The sequence below is a fragment of the Topomyia yanbarensis genome, chromosome 1 (genome assembly GCF_030247195.1).
Source record: "Topomyia yanbarensis strain Yona2022 chromosome 1, ASM3024719v1, whole genome shotgun sequence".
Taxonomy (NCBI): domain Eukaryota; kingdom Metazoa; phylum Arthropoda; class Insecta; order Diptera; family Culicidae; genus Topomyia; species Topomyia yanbarensis.
In genome coordinates this window covers 143,036,528-143,059,964 of record NC_080670.1, presented here as the reverse complement: position 1 = coordinate 143,059,964, position 23,437 = coordinate 143,036,528, and the positions used below count along the sequence as shown (strand labels likewise).

Below are 23,437 nucleotides of genomic sequence, written 5' to 3'. Positions count from 1 at the left end.
CAGTCTATCATAGTTGTTATGACACGGTAAATGTTCAGATCAATAGCATACATGACTTTAAAAGACGATAATTCACTGCAGAGGTTGTTCACAATGAGCACAAATAGAAGAGTTCCTCCCTTGAGGAACGCCAGATGAAATGTGGAAAGGATCCGAGAGTATAGATCCAAGTTGCACCGAGGCGCTACGGTTCGTAAGGTACGAGAAGATCCAATTAGTCAGCCAGTCCGGCAGTCTAGTCCGCCTTAGCTTTTCCACAGCAAGCTGATAAGGAACACGGTCGAAAATAATCAACACTTAATGTATTTTTATTGAGTTCTCAATGGTTGCTGAAACTATTTCGCTGAGGTTCAGCAACCAAAATTTACTTTGCCGTTTCGAAATCAATTGTTTACTCGTTCCGGAAATTTTATAGCTGAGTTAAGTGAGTAGGGAAACATGGGAGACTTGACCAAGCGCAGAATTCTATTATTGGCTATGACGAAGTCCATTAGGTTCCAAAAAATTTTCAAAAAAAATTCTATGCTTTGTAATTTTAAAAGGTAATTTTAAAAGTTTGGAATAAAAAATCCTTTCCTTATAGAAAATATTCCGTAATTAATACATTTAAGTTAAATTATGTAATTTTTTTTCAAATTTTGTATAGACATATCTACTCGACTAATAATTACATTCAAAGTACTTATATCACATCTTATTCCTTATAGTGAAACGATTTTACATTAATCAGAACATTGGAATTATTATTACTAAAATTTTCACGACATCGAACGTAAGAACCAATGTTGGGGAGACTTGACCAAGTGACAATAATCTGAAGAAGGATACCAAATTTCTGATATTTACTACGCTGTGGTATCTACTACTACTGTTAATGTTAATCACGTCACACAAAAATCCCACCTAAAATACCAGGCTATATAATTTAGTATTAGTAGTCAAGGTTAGCAGTAATATGGATAATTTGGTAACGTGTGAACATGCAATGTAAGCAGTACCGATAATCCTTAAAATGAAATACATTTAAAAATCGAAATTTATGAAACGCAACCCTTTTATATTTTTTACTGTTACCTGAGGATCTGGACAATATGGAAAAAAGGATTACAGTATGTTTTATGTCTATATTTTTTGTCCTGGTTTTTCAATTTTTGCTTGGTCAAGTTTCTCCAGGCCTTGGTCAAGTCTCCCCGCAGTTAACCGGAGAAAACGTTCACCGAAAAACTTTTATATCTTTTGCAAAAATAATTTAAAAATTCTGCAAAAAAATCATAAGCATGCACATTACCTTTCTACATCATATCTCAATGAGTTTTGAAGGATTGAAAACTTTTTAGAGAGTTATGCAGCTTTAGCTGAAAACCTGGTCAAGTCTCCCCATGTTCCCCTATATGTCAAAGTCGGCTACATCCCTGTACGCCAATGATTGCATAATTTAATTTATTAAAATAATATAATGTTCGTATTGTGATTAAACATACAATTTAAAATTGAAAAATTAAGGCCAACCATTTGATTCATTCATGAAAAATCCGCAAAAAATCCGCAAATGCAGAAAATCCGCAGAAAAATCCGCCACTCTATTTCAAATTGCGGAAAATCCGCAAGATTGCGGAAAAATCCGCAACTATGGCAACGCTGCTCTATAGACTGTGGTTAAGTCGTGCATTTCTTTTTGAGGACAATTATTTTCGGATGTCTGACTGATTTCTGGCAGAATTCTGGCTCAAAATCGGTAACTGAATGGTTGTTGAAGACAACCCAATAATGTTCAGCCGGAAACGAACTGGAATTCTGGTTGGTTCCAGTTCGTACCCCGGCTTCAGTCACACAACCGATTCTAACTAGAATCGGTTGTGTCACTGGAGCCGGAATACAAACTGGAACCACCCAGAATTCCGGTTCATTTCCGACTGAGCTTAACTGGGAAATGTACATTTTTATGAAAATGAAATGTGAAGATATTTGAAAAATATACCTGGTATCCCTGGCGAGCACTGCTTCATATTATTTTTCAGTTGGCTGTAGGATCAGTACTTGCTTAAAATATCTTTGGAGTAGTTTTCCTTTTGGAAGTTTTAATCATGTCGAAAAAATTGCTAATGTTGCTGCCCCACGGCGCAGAAGAAATGGAATTCGTCATTGGTGTTGACGTTTTGCGAAGATGCGGCGTAAGTATATTGAAATATATTAATGATAATTATCAAAGGTCACCTTTGCACACACGTTATTTGGTAATTGTCTAGAGATTTTACCTAGAGATCTGTTTTTTGCGCGTTTTTTGCCAGAATGGCCGAATTTTAGCCTGAATAAGCAATTCGGGGGCGGAAATGTTTTTTTTTTACCAAAGCTTAATAACAAATGCATAGTACCTACTCTAAAAAGTTGTGTTATACAGCGGCCCGAGTGTGACGCGCGTGTGGCTGCATAACCGAGGCCAAGGATCCGCTGAGACTGGCGGACGAGGCATTGACTAATTCGTCGCTGGAATTGCAAGCAAACCTGTGATCTCGTTTGACGGTTTAGTTAAACATAGGGCCTATAGCCAGTTTAAAGCCTACTAAAGGGCAGCGAAACCGAACAATACACCATAGAAAGCGATGTGTCGTAGCCACAATTAGGCTGTGCACGCAGACGAAGTCGACATAAATAATGACTTACTGTGAGCCGTGTTTACCAACACTGCCCTTAAACTGTGAAGCAATGTTTGTAAACACGGCTCACAGTAGAAGGAGTAGAAGTCAATTCATGTCGACTTGCTAGTCGACTTCGTCAGCGTGCACCCACCCACTGAGACGTCCAAAAAATTGTTTCAAAATCGTTCAACACGGGTCCAACGATGGACGTTCGTTGAACGGTTATTTGGACGTTGTCCAAATTGGTCCAACGAACGTCCTTCATTGGACGATTTTGAAACCAACCGTTCTTAGAGGGCACCCTCTAGGAACAGTTGGTTTCAAAATCGTCCAATGAAGGACGTTCGTTGGACCAATTTGGAAAACGTCCAAATAACCGTTCAACGAACGTCCATCGTTGGACACGTGTTGAACGATTTTGAAACCATTTTTTGGACGTCTCAGTGGGCAGTTAAACTAATTCCGGAACCGATTCGGATTTCTGAATGGACCCTCTAAGAACGGTTGGTTTCAAAATTGCCCACTGAGACGTCCAAAAAATTGTTTCAAAATCGTTCAACACGGGTCCATCGATGGACGTTCGTTGAACGGTTATTTGGACGTTGTCCAAATTGGTCCCACGAACGTCCTTCATCGGACGATTTTGAAACCAACCGTTCTTAGAGGGTGTCCAGTGAAGGACGTTCGTTGGACCAATTTGGACAGCGTCCAAATAACCGTTCAACAAACGTCCATCACAGGACCCGTGTTGAACGATTTTGAAACAATTTTTTGGACGTCTCAGTGGGGAGTCATGGATTCCAAATCAAATGCAACAACCGATTCCGACTCAGAATCGGTTGTTGCATTTGATTTGGAATCCATACTAACTCCATTCAGGATTCCGATTCAAATTCCGAATGGTTTAACCGGGCACAAGCTAATAATTATAATTACTATATTCATAGTTAGGCGGAGCCATGGAGCGGAGCCAATTGAACATGTCAAATGCCGGAGCCAATCGAGCATGACGTCATGACGAATTTACGCGGTATCCATCAACGAGGTTCCCTTTATCGCGGATTCTTAAATTTAATTGGTCTTCATTTACGCGGATTTTGAAATTTACGCGGTTTTCATTTACGCGGATTTTGAAATTTACGCGGTTTTCATTTACGCGGATTGTGAAATTTACACGGTTTTCATTTAAGCGGATTTTGAAATTTACGCGGTTTTCATTTACGCGGATTTTGAAATTTACGCGGTTTTCATTTACGCGGCCTGTATCCCCCGCGTAAAAAAACCTGAGTGTATTGATTTCGAGAATTGAATCGAGTTTGAATCGCAGCATCTTTTACATTATGATTGGATATTAATTTTTGCCGTAATTCTTGTTTATTGTTACATATTTCAAATCTGGCAAAAGTCGAATGTAGCTGACGAAATTCTTCATCCATTGCTATCATTATCTCACTTTTTGATGTTTTGCGACTTACTCCGGTCTGACTTAACACCGACCATTTGTGGTAATGTACATGCCCACGAAAAAAATATTCGAAAAAAATTGTTTTTATATTTTAACAGAAGGGGCCATGCATAAATGATGTAGCATTTTGGGGGGTAGGGAGGGGGAGGGTAGGGTCAGAAGTTGTGCGACGCAGCATTAAGTTTAAAATCCATTGTTTAGAGAAAACAATTTAATGATCCTCCATTCCCAAGAGAAATGAATTTAAATTCAAACAAGTTACTTTTGATGCGGTTTTTCATGAGGTAAATTTTACGATTCGCGGAATTACAAGTTCGCAAAAATACGAAAAGATTTTGTATGCGGATTTAACTTGCTACATTAGTTAGCTAATGTTGCTAACTAGTAAACTTAGTTTGGAAGCTGATTCAAAATTTCACTTCGGATTCATTCAAACAAAATCTAGTAATTTAGATGAACGTATGCTTCTTAGAATCATTGGCAGCTGCAGGATTGTGAACTGAGAGAACTTCTCTTCATGCGCCCCTTGACATAAAAAATTCAAAACAAAACTATCAACACTATATTTGTGATGAAATGGGCTTATTTTGCACGCAATTTGCTGTTGTAATGAAAATGATGATAAAAGTCGTCAAACATTTTGAAAGGACATGTATTTAAAATAATTGAAAAACATGTAATTTTTTTTTTTCATCACCCGTGCGCTTTGCATGGGACGAGGGTGAGGGGGTAGGTAAATGCTACGTTATTTACGAGGGGGAGGTTAGAATTTTGTGACCAAATGCTACGAGGGGGGAGGGAGGGGTCAAAAATCGTGAAGGGCCCTAATGGTTAAAATGAAATTTTGGAATATTTTCTTAGCCTGACAATATTGTTGAGAACTGCTAAAACTTTCTAATTTAGATTTCCCTCAATTACCTTTTTCATGCAATAGGACTGGATCGGAAGGTAAATATTAAGCTTCTTTTAGCACTGCAAAAGAAGCACGTCTTTATTAAACCAGGTTTTTCGTGTTTCTTGACACCAACAGTTCTAAGGAAAAATAGTTTTGGGACCCTATAAGCGGTAGAAAAACGTTGGTCAAGAAATGGTTAACGAGATTCTGACAAGAGACCCGGCCGTCACTGGAGGTGATTTCAATTCTTGGGTAGCTCAAGCAAATATGGGTGATAGGCTATGTAAAGAGGGCGCCAGCAGTCCTTCTCGTTGAGGCGGCCGGGAACCCATCATTTACGTAACCTGTAGTCCTTCGCTAGTGATAAGTATGAGTGGGAGAGTTTGCGAAGACTACACGCGTAGTGATTACCTGACATTCCGATACAACATTGGTCAACTAAATGATGCTACAAGGACAAGGATCTCTTTGTGGATGCGCAACACGCACTCTTCTAACTAGAATGAGGGTTAAAAGACATGTTAGCTATGATATATAACACTACCACGTAAATTAAACTGGAGCCAAGAAACAGACGACCTCCAGTTTACTTACTAACTTTATTTTTTTTTCTGGTATTCGAGTAATCGAATCATTTACCTTGGAAAATCGAAGCTCCGGGTAATCGAATTTGACCTGTATTGCAAAAGACACACCTTACTAAAAAGTTTATCTTAGAATTCTTACACAAATAGCTATAAACAACTGATACATACCGTTAACTCGTTACCAATATGAATAATAAATGAAAACCAACTGAAAATACAAGTCACAAACTGAAAGTCTGAAAAATCGACTAGGGCCAAAATAGCTACAATTACATTTACCATAAAAGGAAAATTTATCCTGACCATTTTATTTCCAATTTCTCCACGAATGAAGCTTAAATTCATAAAATAACGCAAAAAAAGTTTGATTTGATTATCCGGTTGATTCGATTATCCGGTTGATTCGATTATCCGGGGTGGGATTTTTTTGAAATCCCCGGATAATCGAGTCCGACCTGTACGATAAACACTAGCGCCGCCACATCTACTTATCCCAACTATCCGTCAAATCCATTCGGGAACCAGTTCCAAATCCTGAATGGATTCAGTATGGAATCTTGCTCAAAGAAAACAACCAATTCCGATTCTATTGGTTGATGCATTTGCGCTGGAATTCATACTGGATCCACTCAGAAGTCCGAACCGGTTCCGGACTAGTTTGACTGGGTATAGGAATAACCGATGCAACATCGTGAACTACCGGGGAATCACTTCGCTGAGAGTTGAGTCGAAAATCTTCGAAGCGCTTATCAACGAGGTGTTGTTTTTTGCTAGTAAACATTACATAAGCCCTTGTTAGCACGGATTCTTCCCTGATCGATCGGTTGAGACGAATTTAGTTAGCTTCACATCGTTTTGCATTGAAAATATATCCAGGAAACTCCAGGTGGACACGGTCTACACAGATCTTAAGGCCGCTTTCGACACAGTTAACCATGAGATACTGCTTGCAAAGCTTGATAAACTAGGATGTACCTCGAGTTTCTGCCACTGGCTTCGATCCTACCTTGTTCACCGCGAGTGCGTCGTGCAAATTGGTGACAACGTGTCTGAATCTTTTTGTAATAATTCCGGAGTTCCCCAAGGTAGTACACTAGGTCCATTACTATTTTCATTATTCGTGAATGATGCGGTCTTTGTTCTAATGCGTGGAGGGAAACTATTTTTCGCCGATGACTTGAAGATATTTCTTGTGATAAGGAATGAAGCCGATTGCCGTGAGTTACAGTGTCTCATTGATACATTTTACAATTGGTGTCAAAGAAACATGTTGATCCTTTGTGTTACGAAATGTTTTGTCATCAGTTTTCATCGTACAAGAGACATTTTAACTACAACATTGCCGGAACTCAGCTGCAACGCGTTGACCACGTAAAAGATCTAGGTGTTATTCTCGATGAAAGGCTAACTTATACCAATCACCTGTCAGCGACCATCGACAAAGCAAATCGACTTCTAGGTTTTATGTTCAAAATTTCTAGCGAATTCCGGGATCCTCTATGTTTCAAGGCTTTATATTGCTCACTGGTGCGCTCGCAGTTGGAATTTGGAAACATCGTCTGGTGCCCTTATCATGCAACGTGGAGTGAAAGGATTGAAGCTGTCCAGCGCAAATTTATACGATATGCTTTACGTCAATTGCCTTGGAATTATCCGTTGAACCTGCCACCATATGAGAACCGTTGCAGACTATTAGGACTACATACTTTGCAAGAACGTAGACATACTTCGCAAGCCATTTTCATTTCAAAGCTTCTGTTGGCTGAGTATGATGTTCCCGATCTCCTTGGACAAATCAACCTCTACGCCCCAACCCGTGTTCTTCGCCCTCGGACATTACTACACATCGAAATGCGAAACACCAACTACGCTGCTAATAGTCCGATTTTAGCGATGGTTCGTCGCTTCAACGAGCTTGCTGAGCACTTCGACCTCAATTATAATTTATCACAATTTCGTCACCGTTTGCTGTTACATTAGGTTAATTATTTTTAGTTTAGTTCATTAAGACTTAGTGTCAGATGAACACAAATTTTAAATACAAATACAAATATCCCAACTACCTTGGAAACCGTTAGGGATTTTTACACAAGTTGATTGCTGAAGATGGACGTCTGTGGTTCCAGTTACTTGGGCCTTTCTTGGTTTTGTGAGCAAATCTTGTCCATTCTCCATCATAACGTCTTTAACCCATTCATGCCCATGCTGTTTGTGGTTTTTAAACAGCTATAGCTTTTGATTGAGACGAGATTTGCTCACAAAAACAAGTAAGGCTCATTAATGTGATTATTGCCTTTAATTTGAGTACTAACCGTTACAAGGATCAGCTCTAGAACTGAAGTTATTGCAATTAATCTGATTGGATTCCGATGGAGCAGTGCTGCCAGGGACAGTTTATGTTGACGATGGAAAATGATTTTTTTCATATACCATCGTTATGGTGCAATATTATTGAAAACTGATAAAACTTATCAATTTAGACTGTCGTTAGCTACGTTTTCCACGTAATTGGACTATTGCAATTATTCTAGGAGAATTGTATTGAGCATTAGAAGGTAAAAATTGACCAGCTTCTAGCACTGCCATGGAAGCACCTATCTTTGTGAAAATAGGCTTTTCGTGTTTCTTGACCCCACCGTTTTCAAGGAAAAATAGCTTTGAAACCCTACATGCACTAGAAAAAAGTTGGGCATGAAAGGGTTAAAATAGGCTCATTGCAAGACATTCGTCGTACGTTTGATTTGAACGATGGATAATCGGATACAATTTTTGCAGGTGACCGTAACTATAGCGGGACTTGGGGATACCAAGATTAAATGTTCTAGAGATGTAATCATCCATGCCGATACAACACTCGATGATGCATCTAAGGTAAGGATATATTTCAAATGTTGAGATAAAATAATAGTAAAGGCTAATCTTTTTGGATCGTTCTATAGACAGACTACGACGCTATAGTTCTTCCTGGTGGTCTTGGTGGATCCAAAGCCATGTCAGAATCTTCTCAACTGGGAGATATTTTGAAAACATTTGAATCAAATGGGAAACTGATTGCTGCGATTTGCGCAGGTATAATTAATTACATTTATTCATTAATTAGAACGTATGCTTAAAATTTAGTTTTCAAGAGGTATTCTGAAGTTACGTTTGGAGGATCAAAAAAGGAATCAAAAACCTTTTACGTGCAATTGTTGCTTTCTCAATCATAAACACTAGAATCCTATGGTTGGGTTAAAGTTGGACAGAGAATGGGCAAAAATTGAAAACGAAAAAAGCAGTTTTTTCCACACCATGTTTTAGATCTTCTTAAAAATCAATCATCTTATGTAGAATATTGTTACAGTATTGCTGGTTGATTTTTATGAAGAACTAAAACATGGTGTAGAAAAAACTGCTTTTTTCATTTTCGATTTTTGCCCATTCTCTGTCCAACCTTAAGTTCATTATATATTTTTAAATGTATATTTTGTTATGTTTCAAAGATTTTCTTCCATTTAATTCCACTGTTTTTATAGTTAGATGCACTTGCACTTCACTATTTAACTGTTAAATAGTGAAGTGCAAGTGCATCTAACTATAAAAACATAGTGGAATTAAATGGAAGAAAATTTTTGAAACATTACGTACATTCCACTAAGACCTCCGTTCGCGTATATATTATTTTGTTATTATTTATTAGAATGGAGCAAAATGGTCGTTTTTTCAGCACCAAGTTTGTTGGTTCCATTTGGGGTCCCAAATAACTGCAATATTTGGGGTCGATTTTTTTGACCAGGCGTAGCGCATTGCGTTTGTAATTTGTATGGAAATTAGTATAGGAAAACCTAGTTTTTTGCATTTTCAGCTCTACAGACTACATTACTTCATGCAATGTTCAACTAATTAGATAGAAGTATAGTCCAGGATATTCCGAACAACTTTGTCGAAGGATGTATTGTGTTACAATGTCTCTAAAAATAATTATAGCTGTTCAATGTTGAATAGTTCGATTTAGATGACAAAAATCATTTTTTGTCAGCACTGCCGGTGTACAAAAGATATTTCATAATCTATACCGAAATAACATCGTAGTTATTAGATTAATCACATTGCTATGTTTGGATGAATTATTCAAAAGCTTCAGCTCAATTTCATGAGCGTAGGTAGTTGAGGAATAGGGCGTAGTGAAGCGTGGGGGTGGGGGGTCATTACCCTATAGAAATTCGAACTGAATTATCTGCAATATTGTCGAGTTGGAACGTTCAGATGTCCTGTACATAATAGTAACGAAAAAACGAAACATACTGTGTCCCTCTACCCTGACTTATATCAATGAAAGTAAAGTTACAGACTGAAACAACTGATGTCGAGTTGATATGTCAGAGCATTATAAGCAGATCGAAAAAAAACTTCAACCCGAATGTTCCGTTAATCATTCATTGGGATGGAAAAATGATCCCGAATAACATCAGCAGAAAAAAAAATTAAGGGTTGTGTACAGGACACGACCACGGTGACATTAAAAATGTAGCTTCTTTCAAGAGCGTGCAAATGAATTTTATCTACCACACATATCGACTCACGTTCTTGCTCACTCTCCTGTTTTCATATGTTACAATTTGCTATACACCCTCCCCATTAAAACATAATTTATTAAAGGCCATTTAACGGTAATTACTATTATTACAATTAATCAAGTATCTCACTAGCTGATTATTTATTTGGCTGATCCATCTAGTAAAAATGGGCTAGTCTGTCCAGAACATATATTCAAAAGAGAAGCTCTATATTGAGAACTGTGATGAGGAAGCCCACGCCCGCCAACGGAAAAATACAGGTTCTCCATGAAATATGAAATTTCATTTTCCATTTAAATTTTCAATAATGTGCTAATGAACTTAGGTAAACAATCTTAAGGTTAAGTATTTCTTGATCGATTAGTGGTCCAACAAATGAAATTATTTGAAAAATTATATATATATTATATTGTTTTACAACGTTCGCACTACCAGTTAAAACGGGTTTTGATGCTATCTTAATGACATTTTTCTTGTTGCTAATTATTATAACGTGTTATAACTCTAGTGTAAACATTGTATTATTAAACCAATTCTGCAGCGTTTTATGTTATATAAGTGTTTTATGTGGTAATATGACTGACATAATTATATCTCCAGTACAGCGGTTTGTTTCATCATTTAAAACAAATTTATTTTAAAATTTAAATTGGTTTACACAACCGTTCTATTTGTTGTATAATTTAAAAAGCGATTAGAACTGTGTTTTAAATACACAGGGCAGGACAGATACTTTGACTGGATAAACTGGGAAAACAATTTTATGCCCAGTAACGCTTAAGACATGGTTTGAATTTTAATCGAAAAAGAACACCCGCTTAAACTGCTGCTGAGACGGTATGTTCTGTTTTAAAATTTTCCATTTTATGCAGTACGAAAAAAAGTGTTTGAAATTAGAAAACAAAAAGTTCTGCTGGGAATGTGATTGTTTCCGATGCAATTACACTCAGGTTTTTTTGCGCGGGGGATACAGGCTGCGTAAATGAAAACCGCGTAAATTTCAAAAACCGCGTAAATTTCAAAATCTGCATAAAAAATACCTCGCAAAAAACCGCGTAAAAACCTGAGTGTACTCTCCTATATAAAATATTACGCTATTGAACAGTGCTTTAACAATATATACAGAAGCACGTTGTCAGATGCCTTACTGATAAAAAACATATAACCGAAATATAAATTATATAAAAGCCAATGGGCTCTTTATACCCTACGCACTTACAAATCGCCGTAAACATGGATTAACTAGTTACAACGCACACGCATGCATAAAAATACATATTTTGACATTAAAAATGTCTTACTCCACTATCTGGGGCTAGGTGCTAACGAAACTATGTAAGGTTTGCACGCTTATAACTCCGATATTACTAGATGGATTTTAATCATTCATACACCAACCGATTTAGAAACACCTAACTTAAATATTGGTAATAATTTAATATCTCCCCAATAAAAGTAGACTTTTGGAAATTGATAAAATTAAAAAGTTCACGAAAACGGGAAAATTGCCATTCGTGAGGCAGATTTCTCAGACACAGCCGTCCATACAGGGCACCTTATTGGCTCAATCACACACGAAAAGTCATAAATAGAAGCGACGCATGTCCGTTTAAATCAGTTGTTGCTCTTATCCCATGCGAGCAACATCGTCTCCGGGCGATGCAATAAGCGCTATCGATTTTCGGCAACGTTGGCATTTACACACACTCGCACCTAAGTGACTAAACCATATACATACGGTTAGTTTATAAATAGAGGTGACGCGTACACGTTTGAATCAGTTTTTGTTCTTATGTCGAACGGGTAAGATCATGGCACTACAATAAGCGGTAGACGCTATGCATTTTCGGCAGCGGTGGCCGTGTGCGGATTTTTCGGGTACCAGCACGGTGTCACAGAATGATTTGCAAAGTGGGTGGACGGGGTGGTTTGGATTTAATTCAATACGGTGTGTGCTGCTTAAGAGTGTTGCGTTTGAAAAAAATCTTGAGCGTTTTTTCAAAACGTCATCTGCAATGAGTTACTTTCTTTGTTTACTTTCGCTTCTGTTAATAATTCGGTCACTTTAACGTTTATCCCTCAACTCTTTGCATAATATGCTAAATAAAACCACCGTCTTTCGATCTGTACTGTAAAATAAGTGAAAAGTATTATAGCGACGCCGTAAAAATCGAAAGAGAAAGTAAATAAAGAGAGTAACTCATTGCAGATATGACGTTTTGAAAAAACGCTCAAGAAATATATTTATTTTTATGCATGCGTGTGCGTTGTAACTTGTTAATCCATGTTTACGGCGCTTTGTAGCTGCGTAGGGTAAAGAGCCTATTGGTTTTCATATGTTTCATATTTCGGTTATATGTTTTTTATCAGTAAGGCATCTGACAACGTGCTTCTGTAGTTATTGCACTGTTCAGCAGCGTAATATTTTATATAGGAGAGTACGCGGATTTTGAAATTTACGCGGTTTTCATTTACGCGTTTTTTAAAATTAACGTGGTTTTCATTTACGCGGCCTGTATTCCCTGCGTAAAAAAACTTGAGTGTAATTGCATCGGAAACAATCACATTCCCAGGGGAACTTTTTGTTTTCTAATTTCAAACACTTTTGTTTCGTACTGCACACAACGGAAAATTTTAAAACAGAACTTACCGTCCAAGCAGCAGTTTAAGCGGGTGTTCTTTTTCGATTAAAATTCAAGCCATGTCTTAAGCGTTACTGGACTTAAAATTGTTTTCCCAGTTTATCCAGTCAAAGTATCTGTCCTGCCCTATGTATTTAAAACACAGTTCTAATCGCGTTTTAAAGTATACAACAAATAGAACGGTTGGGTATACTAATTTAAATTTTAAAATAAATCTGTTTTAAATTATGAAACAAACCGCTGTACTGAAGATATAATTATGTCAGTCCTATTACCACATAAAACACTTATATAACATAAAACGCTACAGAATTGGTTTAATAGTACAATGTTTACACTACAGAGTTATAACACGTTATAATAATTAGCAACAAGAAAAATATCACCAAGATAGCATCAAAATCCGTTTTAACTGGCAGTGCGAACGTTGTATAACAATGTAATTTATCAAATAATTTCATTTGTTCGACCACTAATCGATCAAAAAAATACTTAACCTTAAGATTGTTTACCTAAGTTCATTAGTACATTATTGAAAATTTAAATCTGAAGAATCTGTATATTTCCCTTTGCGGGCGTTGGCTTCCTCATAACAGTTCTCAATATGGAGCTTTTCTTTTGAATATATTTTCTGGACAGACCAGCCTATTTTTACTAGATAGATCAGCAAAATAATGCCAATCAGCTAGTGAGATACTTGATTAATTGTAATAATAGATTACCGTTGAATGACCTTCAATAAATTATGTTTTAATTGGGAGGGTGTATAGCAAATTGTAACATATGAAAACAGGAGAGTGAGCAAGAACGTGAGTCGATATGTGTGATAGATAAAATTCATTTGCACGCTCTTGAAAAAAGCTACATTTTTAATGTCGCCGTGGTCGTGTCCTGTGCACAAACCTTTAATTTTTTTCAAACACAACACTCAAGCAGCTCACATAAGTCGCATCCTGCCATATTGAATTAAATCCAAACCACCCCACCCACCCACTTTGTAAATCATTCTGTGACACCGTGCTGGTACCCGAAAAATCCGTACACGGCCACCGCTGCCGAAAATGCATAGCATCTACCGCTTATTGTAGCTGCAGTCATGATCTTACCCGTTCGACATATGAACAAAAACTGATTCAAACGTGTCCGCGTCACCTCTATTTATAAACTAACCGTATACAGGGTTGCTACTATTTCTCAAAGAATATCTTGCAGATCATCTAAAAATGTCTGGCAATATCTGTCACTTAACAGCGACCTCAAAGTTATCGAAATTTAACAATCGATTTTTGATAAATTTGGAAAAATATGCCCCAAATTTGCAAAATGTGTGTGCAAACACTTTTATAATTCATAAATCTGTCAGAATGAGAGGATTGTCTTTTTATCTGGAAGCTGCAAAAAACTCTGGCTGTGCCAGATAAATCTGGCATAATGGCATTCTTGACCGTATATGGTTTAGTCACATAGGTGCGAGTGTATGCAAATGCATCGACCGGAGACGATGTTGCTCGTATGGGATAAGAGCAACAACTGATTTAAACGAACACGAGTCGCTTCTATTTATGACTTTTCGTGTTTGATTGAGCCAATAAGGTGCCTCCTATTGACGGCTCTGTCTGAGAAATCTGCCTCACGAATGGTAATTTTCCCGTTTTTCGTGAACTTTTTAATTTTACCAATTTCCAAAAGTCTACTTTTATTGCGGAGATATTAAATTGTTACCAATATTTAAGTTAGGTGTTTCTGAATCGGTTGGTGTATGAATGATTAAAATCCATCTAGTAATATCGGAGTTATAAGCGTGCAAACCTTACATAGTTTCGTTACATGGGAGATAGTTTAGATTTTAGAATGACACCTACCCCAGATAGTGGAGTAAGACATTTTTAATGTCAAAAAATTTTTCGAGAAGAAAATTGATTTTGAAAAACTCGCACTATTTAATAAAGGGGATTTCTAATAATCAATTTTTGAAATTGATTTTATCAATTCACAAAAAGTCGATGTTGTCAAACATCGAATTGAAAATATCGGATGAAAAAACGCTTTTTCGAAGAGAAAAAATCGTCCAATCCCTTGCGTTTAGTCCTTCTTTGCCTTTCGTCTCTTTGTTTGCGATCAGGCATTGCATTTATCGCTCATATGAGTAAATGCGCCCGGATAGTTTGCTACTGCAACAATAAAAACTCACATTTTCACACGACAAGTTATTGGCACTTACACAACTTCTCCGGATAAATACAACGTGTTATTTCTTCGGATAAATAAAGCAGCCGGAGAATGAGTGAATGAGTTTATCGCGGTATCCTTTTTGCGTTCGCTGCTTTGCTGTCGTTATTCCAAAATACGAAAAAACAAGTCTATCATACTTCTTTGCCGCTTTTCTTTGTAATTAAATGTATTTTTTGAAGCTTTAATTGATTTCCATGAAATTAAAATTTTATCTCCTTCTCCGGTGAGAAGGAAAAAGTCAAATAAATTTTATCCGGAAAATAATTCTCACGCTATTTGTGGAGACGGAGAATTTTGCGACTCATCTTATCTCGGAAAAGTTGGACATCGGATAAGCTACTTCTCGCATGAGTGAGAGAGAATTACGATGCCTGTTTGCGATCATGCTATTCTGACAGGCTTTTGGACTGTTCGAATAAATAAAGTTTATAATCTATTTAGCCTTATTTCTGTTAACATTTCTCAACGTATTTCAGCATGGAACAAATGGAGAGTTTTGTCAATGAGCTGGCTACAGGGTTGTTAAAGTTGAATTCAGCTTTAGCGCCGATAACGATGAATTCAGCGCCATTACCAGCGTTGAATTTCACGTTTGTTTTTCCGTCATCGTTAACGCACTTCGTTGAACCGAAGCATGCATATCAAGAAGACTGGCAACTCTGTCCAGAATCTGGAGACAGTAACAGCAACGCCACTTGCGGGTAAAGGTGGTACTTCCCATAGTGATGCTCACACACATACACGTTTACATTAAGCGTCCTACCTTCCTCCAATAGAGGCGCTGTAACATCTGTCGCTTCTCGTTTGTATGGGGGAAGGAAAGAGATATCAGTCTTCTTAATACAGTCGTGATTCGCTGGTTGGGCCACAGCTCTGTCCAACTAACGAATTTGATTCGTTAGTTGGACCGACTGACAGATGTCAAAAACTCTCCAAAGGAGAGTTTAGGAGTGTGATTGCATCTATTCACATCTCTAATAATTGTCAGTTTGTCAAAGTAAATTTGACATAAGATTTTGACATTCAGATGCTTTTTAGTTGGACAATGGTCCTACTAGTGGAGGTCCAACTAAAAAGCGGTCCAGTTAAAAAGTGTCCAACCAGCGAATCACGACTGTATGTAGTCTTCGGTTGAACCCAACGTCAGCTTTATGGGAAAATTTCGCGTCTATTTGAAGTGCTTTTTCCGTCAGAGAAATTATTTATTACTAGCTAGGGTGGGTGCTCCTATAGTTGAGGTGTACCAATAGTTGCAGTAGTGGGTTATACGCCAAACTAAGGTACCAACCATCAACAAATATTTTTTTATCGATTCATCACACTAAAATTATGCGACAATAAAACTGTTATCCTTAAAATTTGCTCAAATAACTATTGAAATAGTTTATTTTCTTCGAAATTTGAGCTCCCTTGCACCTATAGTTGATCTAATGTACCTATAGTTGCAAGTCCCATAAGAAATCAATGGGATTTGCAACAATGGGAACCGAAATTAGCGATTGCACCACTATTGGTACATGTGTTCCTATAGTGGTACAAGCGGTTTTAAATACATGAATTGGTTATTAAACCATCATTATATTTTTCGTATGTAGTAGGGATTGAAAGCTTTCGTTTAATGTATTAAGATTGTCCATAGGTCTATTCGTCGATTTTTAACAAAAGCTTTCCTTAAGCATGCGACTATTGGTACATCCACCCTAATACCCATCACACGTTACTGCGACTTTCAAAGAAATAGGAGGAAAACACAATTTGTTTGGCAGATACTCCCTAACCAATAGAACACAACCACGCTTCATAACAAATGCCTACTATGTATAAACTTTGACGGCAATCACCTAAACCGTTCGGGAGTTCATAAATCACATACATACAAACATTGACTTTTACATATATAGATAGATAGATTTTCACATGAAGCTTAATTTTGTGTATAGTAATATTGTTGTAAGTAGGTATATTTTTAAATTTATTTAAAGTGCAGATTCTGAGGTTAGTTGTTGGAGCGTTCTTAACGTAAACATAGATCTAATGGAACAAATCTAAATCGTGTAATCTCGGTGGTCGGTGTATCCGCGCGAAATTTCGCGCAGAGTTTAAAGTGAAGTTTTGCATGGAATTTCGCACGGAATTTTACGTGGAATTTCGCGTGATATTTCATGTGGGCTTTCGTGCGGAACTTCACACGCAATTTAGAAAGGAATTTTACGCTGAATTTCGAAAGGAATTTTACGCTGAATTTCAAGCGTAGTTTTACGTGAAGCTTCGCACCGAATTTCGTCTGAAATTTTGCACGGAAATTTGGGCAGAATTCCCCACGGAATTTCACGTGGAATTTTGCACGGGGATTCGTGAGGAATTTCGCACGCCATTTCACGTGGAATTCCGCTGGGAATTTTACGTGGTATTTTGAACGGAATTTCGAGCGGAATTTCACGTGCAATTTCGCTCGGAATTTCACGTGGAATATCGCACAAAATTTTGAACGGAATTTCGCCCATAAGTGCATGCGGATTTTCGCGTGGAATTTTACGAAGAATTTCAAACTTTTCGGGGGGGGGCTTTTCGTTTCCTCGGATAGTCATCGGAGATAGGAGGTCTGGGGAAGTGGAGAAGTTGTATTTCTATTTTGAAGCGGATCGTGTTAACGTTTAACCATGTTTTGCGAAGATTTTTTTTTCCTCGAATAGGACATGTCCAGAAATTCGATTCATGATTTCCGTGACAATTTACATTTGAAACGTTCTGTGGTTTCTTTCGCAGGACAAGTCGTGTGCGAGTTATCACCAGTGCTTTCAGAAAGTTTGGAATGGTCTAACTATCTTGAAATCATATGATTAAAAATTATATAACATCTCCGTGCGATACAAAGGTCGTTTGTGGCCAGGGTTTTTACCGTTGAATTCAACTATACCGTCGGTAACGATGAATTTAGCGTCATTACCGGCGTTAATTTAATCGTTATCGTCAACGCACTTCGCTGAATTCAAAGTTAGCGTTATCGGAAATTTTCGCGTTGAATTGCTTTTCTGGTCAGAAAAGTTGTATAATAACATAAAGTTTCATTTTATATTTAGTAATATTTTTTACAAAAAGGCAGATTGTGTGGTTAGTTGTTGGACCATTCTGTAAATAGATCATGCAACCTTCGTGCCCCATTTTTGAGTTGTAGCTCACACTACTTTTACAGTAAACGGCAAGTTACGGCGGATAGCCTAGAACAACGTTTCAATAGCCTACCGATCGCCAGCATCTAGTTTAACCTGCCTGTCCGCCATTTCGTTTACTGGGAGGCTGCGTCGTGCTATTGAAAATATACATCGGCCTGAGCCATCTTAAAACTGCTCGAACTGCTATTGAACTGAAGGGCCCTTCATCATTAAACAGGTGTGAAATAGTTTAATATATTCAATGAAAATGACTACGTATCATTTCACAGAGCTGATTAATTTCAGCATACCATACTTAACCCAAGATTTCTAAAATGAAATATAATAGCAAATGAGAAGCTAACAAAATATTTGCTAAAATATCAGCGTGAACGCCTCTTATCTGTACCCGCATAATGTAATTGACATTAATCTTTCTAAGAATTTGTTTTTCCTATCCTGCGAACTGAGCTATGTACCCTTAAAAAATATTAATCCATGCATAACTGTTCTACATTTCATAGATCGCAAAAAGAATATACCATGCATTTCTTTATTAAAGTTAATTTGAAAATACTTTCAAAATTACAGTTGAATATTTCGCGAATCTATACGCACGAAAGACGGAATGGAAAATTTTGAATATTCAACTAGTATTATAGTGGAATGATATTTGCCTTAGCGATTGGCGTTTGTCCGTAAATTGAGGTTATGGGTGACGTAACCAATAAGCATGATAACACAACCTAATATCTGCGTTAGATCTACATATAAACCAGTCTTAAGTAGCCGCTAAGCCATATTATTCTGCCATTATTATGCCAGAAAAGGCGAAGTGCTATTATTGTGCAGAAATTGACAGCTCGTTTTTGCAGTACTAATGCTATTATATAGCACCAGTGTACAAATGTCATGCTATAAGAAAGCTTGAATTGACTGTAATTTTCCGCAATATGGTTTTGCAACGATTTTTTATGTTTCCTTTTCGGTATGATGAACAAAAAGGAAAAATATAAAAATATTGTTGAGAACAGCAGCATGGCTCCCTTCGAATGTATCGTAATTGATATCCTTATCGGCATTTAGTTCTCACACGATATGAATAATGTTTTATATGAAAATTAACTTTAGTCTTGAACAGAGGTACCTTGCCTCGTCCCTCACGGCAAGTGCACAGCTTTTGTTGTCTAGGCTATATTGCATATGTTCGAATGAAATGAAATACGCCGAATATAATCTTCAAGAGAAAATGCATAGCGAATAAACCCCCAGCATTATAACAGCATTATATCGGCTTTATATTTGCTATATGGTGGCACTAAATGCACATGTAAAGCATACATGCTTTAAAGAACCTTGAAGCATGTACGCCTTATATCAGCTTATATACGTATACAGAGCAACCCAAGTAACCGATAAGCATTATAACGTAGCCTAATATCTGCTTTAGATCCACATATAAAGCTGTCCTAAAAAGCCGTGAAGCCCTAAATACTTATTTAATGCCGATATTATGCCAGAAAAGGCGAAATATAGTGCAATTACTGTGCGGAGATTGACAGCTCGTTTCTGCAGTACTAATGCTATTATATAGCAAAAGCGTACAAATGTCAAATTTGAAAGCCTTATATTGGCACTACTAATGCTATTAAAAAGCTTCAGTTGGTTGTCATTATCCGCCATGGTTTTAAAACCATTTCTTATGTTTCCTTTCGGTATGATGAGCAAAAAAGAAAAATTTTAAAATAAAATATTCTGTTTAAAACCGTAATTGACTCTGTTCTAATGCATTGTAATGAATCTCCTTAATGGGTTTTCGTTCTCACATGATATGAATGTTTACGAAAATTACCTTTAGTAAGTCTCGAACTGAGGTACCTTGCCTCGTCCTTCACGGTAAGTGCACTGCGTTTGCTTCCTGGACTATATTGCATATGTTCGATTGAAATGAAATATGCCGAATATAATCTTCAAGAAGAGTTGCATAACAAATAAACCCACAGCATTACAATAGCATTATATCAGCTTTTTATATGCTCTATAATGGCATTAAATGCCTTTGTAAAGCTTACATGCTTTAAAGATCCTTGAAGTATGTACGCGTTATATCAGCTTTATATACGCATATGGAGCAAGCTATAATGCTATATGTCGGCTGTGCAGTTATGCATTATTGATGCTAATAAAGAGCTTTATTGCGTTGTTAATGTTGTAATGGAGTTTCAATGCAACATTAGTGCAAATGTATAGCCAATATAGTGCAATGGCTTAATGCTTATGGTTACTTGGGAAGCGATAATGCTATATTTCGGTTGTGCATGTATGCATTAATGCTGCTAATATTGAGCTTTATTGCATTGTAAATGCTATAATGGAGTTTCAATGCAACATTAGTGCAAATGTATAGCCAATATTGTGCAGTGATTACGAAACTTCTAAAGAAGCTTGAATGTAGAAGCCCGATTTCAAAATTTCAGTCTTAATGTTCTTTTCAATCTAAAAAATGTCTAGCGAATATGCTAAAGGTTGGGTAATTCAGCTATATTCTCTTAAGCATAGTATCTCATATGGTAATAGTTTGTAGTGCCCTGCATTAGCAATTGTAAAGAGAAGCTTTTTCGGATCTTTACTAAAAAGTCTGCATATTTCAAGTAATTGAGATGGGTATGCACAAAAGTATAACGATTTTAGAAATTTATTTTACCTGTTAATTCGGAATTCAATCTGGTTTTCACTGGAGTTACTAATATAACGCCAAAACCATCCATAAAGGCTTCTGCTACCGAATTTGGTTTGATTTTGTCAGTCCATCTCAGCCACCGCCGGCAGCGGATGGCATTCAGCAGTTCATTGTTTTATTCCTGTTATCACCGTCCGTGTCGATTAGAAGTGGTAATTTTATCGGGTCCTATCGCCAGACGCATCATAATGGTGCCGTGACCAGGATTTTTGAACCTTCCATCGGAAAGCTGCAACGGTTACAAGAAGATACAAGTAGATATCGAGACGCTTCGGCTATGCCGGTGTGAGCAAATTCGCAGCTGCTTAGCAGAATACAATTCGGCATCTGGCTCATAGGACGACTACACGCCTTGCATCGTTCTGGAGTGTATTCAAAATCCAGCAAGTGTTCCGTCGATATCATTCTTCGATCGTCTTCTGGATCAACGTTCAGCATCATTCGACATCTTCAAAGTAGCAATGGAGGAATCACCATCAACGGTATCCTTCATCATATCATCACGTAAGACATCCAAACACAACGTAGCTGTACTAAAAACCTTTGGTTTTGGGGGGACTATGTTGCGGCAGAGCGCTTTCTATAGCCGTCCCCTAAACTCAACACAGTCAACCACGCAACAATATGTAAAATAATTTCATCTGTGATATATTTAACCCTACAATACGCATTGCATGAAGTTTGAATTTTGTCAGTCCATCTCAGCCACCGCCGGCAGCGGATGGCATTCAGCAGTTCATTGTTTTATTCCTGTTATCACCGTCCGTGTCGATTAGAAGTGGTAATTTTATCGGGTCCTATCGCCAGACGCATCACGGCCTTTCTGGGAGGACCCAGTCCTGTTGAAAGAATTAAATATAAAATTAATTGCTTTAGGCTGAATTGTTCTTGAAAGACGATTTAGTGTTGGAAAAGACTGATTGAATAGAAAATATAGTCTCGAGAAAGACTGTTAGCTGTTGAAAAACTCTAGGTAAACTAGGAGCTATCAAGATTGGTGACCAGATCGAACGAAGGTTCAAGACGGAATGTTCCCAATGTATTAATTTCAGCTATATATTGAATAAAAGTTATTATTTATTTTAGCTCCAATGGTTCTGCTGGCTCATTCAATTGCCCTTGGTAAATCGATAACATCGTACCCATCGTTTAAGGACCAACTCTCAGGCAAATATAAGTTAGAATTGCGAATTTGATCATTCCTGTAGTTGTAACATAACTCATCAATTTATTTTACAGGTATATCGACGATAAAATAGTCGTGGTCGATGGAAATTTAGTGACCAGTCGGGGTCCCGGAACGGCATTCGATTTTGCCTTGAAACTTGGAGAAATCCTAGTTGGCGCGGACAAAGTGAAGCAAGTTGCATCAGGAATGTTGTACAACATGAACATTCATAATTAGAGAAATCAGATTTCGAAGGACTGTACTGCTTAAGATGAAAATACACATGATATAGTTATCGTTTTCACGACAAGCTTGTTTTAAATCAATCCGAAAATTCAATTTCTAATGGCTGAAATTTCTATGTTTTCATGCTTTTTCTCGCAAAGCAGTCATTTAATTTTAACTGATTATACATTTTAGTTTATATTTCTAAATCAATATATGATCGTTGCAGAAGGAAATTTTGCAAACCTACTTGTCAAGTGATGTAATAAATTAAACGAATCTTAAAAATCCTGAACGTTATACACAAACTAAATCTAACATTGAACTATGTTGCTCCGACAAAACAAACAAAGTTTAATAGGGGAAAGTGAGGCAATATCGCCATGTTGGGCGAGTTGAGCACCCCCGTTTTACAAAAATCTATGAACAATTTTCGATTTTTTTGTTCGCACGAATGCTCCGTCAATCACCATTAGATGATGTAATACTTCAATTGCGTCAAAAAACGAATCCTAAAGCACGAAAAATACAAAAATCTGATGGGATGTCAAAGAACTGAAAATGTTATAAGATTCAAGCTATATGAAATAAGCATTAGCATGACGTATGTGTGAGGTAATTGAAAAATGCAAACATCTTCAGAATATTTATCGTCTTTCTAAGTATTTTAAACATAAAAATAATTTAACAAGACTTTGTAGTTCCCTCAAATTTTTTTTGCGAAAATAGCCCTACGGCATGGGGCAAAATGAGCAGCACACAAATCTCATATGAGTTCATGCATTAAATTCCGTAAAGTTATCCATATGTATACGTTTTATACCTGAAGCTACTACGAACGATGAATAATAATATTTGCTTGAGAAAATTACTCGCAAAAATATGAATTAAGCAAAATGGAAATTTGATTCTAATAGTTACGAAAATGATGGTTAAAAACTATAAGATGAATTTCATAGGCAACTAAATGTCACTAAATCAATGGAAAATATGATTCTTAATAATTAAAAGTGAAATAAATTTGAAATTTTGTACTAAAATATAATATTTTGCGACATGACCATATTGTCCCTTAAGATTGCTCATATAGCCCCACAAGCTTTTTACCAAGCCAAAAATCGATCATTGCAAAAAACGAT

General features: G+C 37.0%; 2 protein-coding genes across 2 annotated transcripts in view; one reads left to right on the top strand and one right to left on the bottom strand.

The window, feature by feature from the left end:
* The window catches only part of LOC131696435 (dystrobrevin alpha), a 71,705-nt gene extending 69,049 nt beyond the window's left edge, over nucleotides 1-2,656 (bottom strand). The window contains exon 1 of the mRNA XM_058954954.1: nucleotides 2,377-2,656. Coding sequence (XP_058810937.1) covers nucleotide 2,377 — 1 coding nt within the window. The 5' untranslated portion in view covers nucleotides 2,378-2,656. The remainder of the gene's footprint in view (nucleotides 1-2,376) is intronic.
* Nucleotides 1,911-22,383, top strand: LOC131675823 (protein dj-1beta-like). Its single transcript, XM_058954971.1, has 5 exons — nucleotides 1,911-2,171; nucleotides 8,359-8,454; nucleotides 8,523-8,652; nucleotides 21,992-22,082; nucleotides 22,145-22,383. Exons 1-5 carry the CDS (start codon nucleotides 2,085-2,087, stop codon nucleotides 22,308-22,310), a joined length of 570 nt encoding a protein of 189 aa, XP_058810954.1. The 5' UTR covers nucleotides 1,911-2,084; the 3' UTR covers nucleotides 22,311-22,383.
* Nucleotides 22,384-23,437: the final 1,054 nt, after the last annotated feature.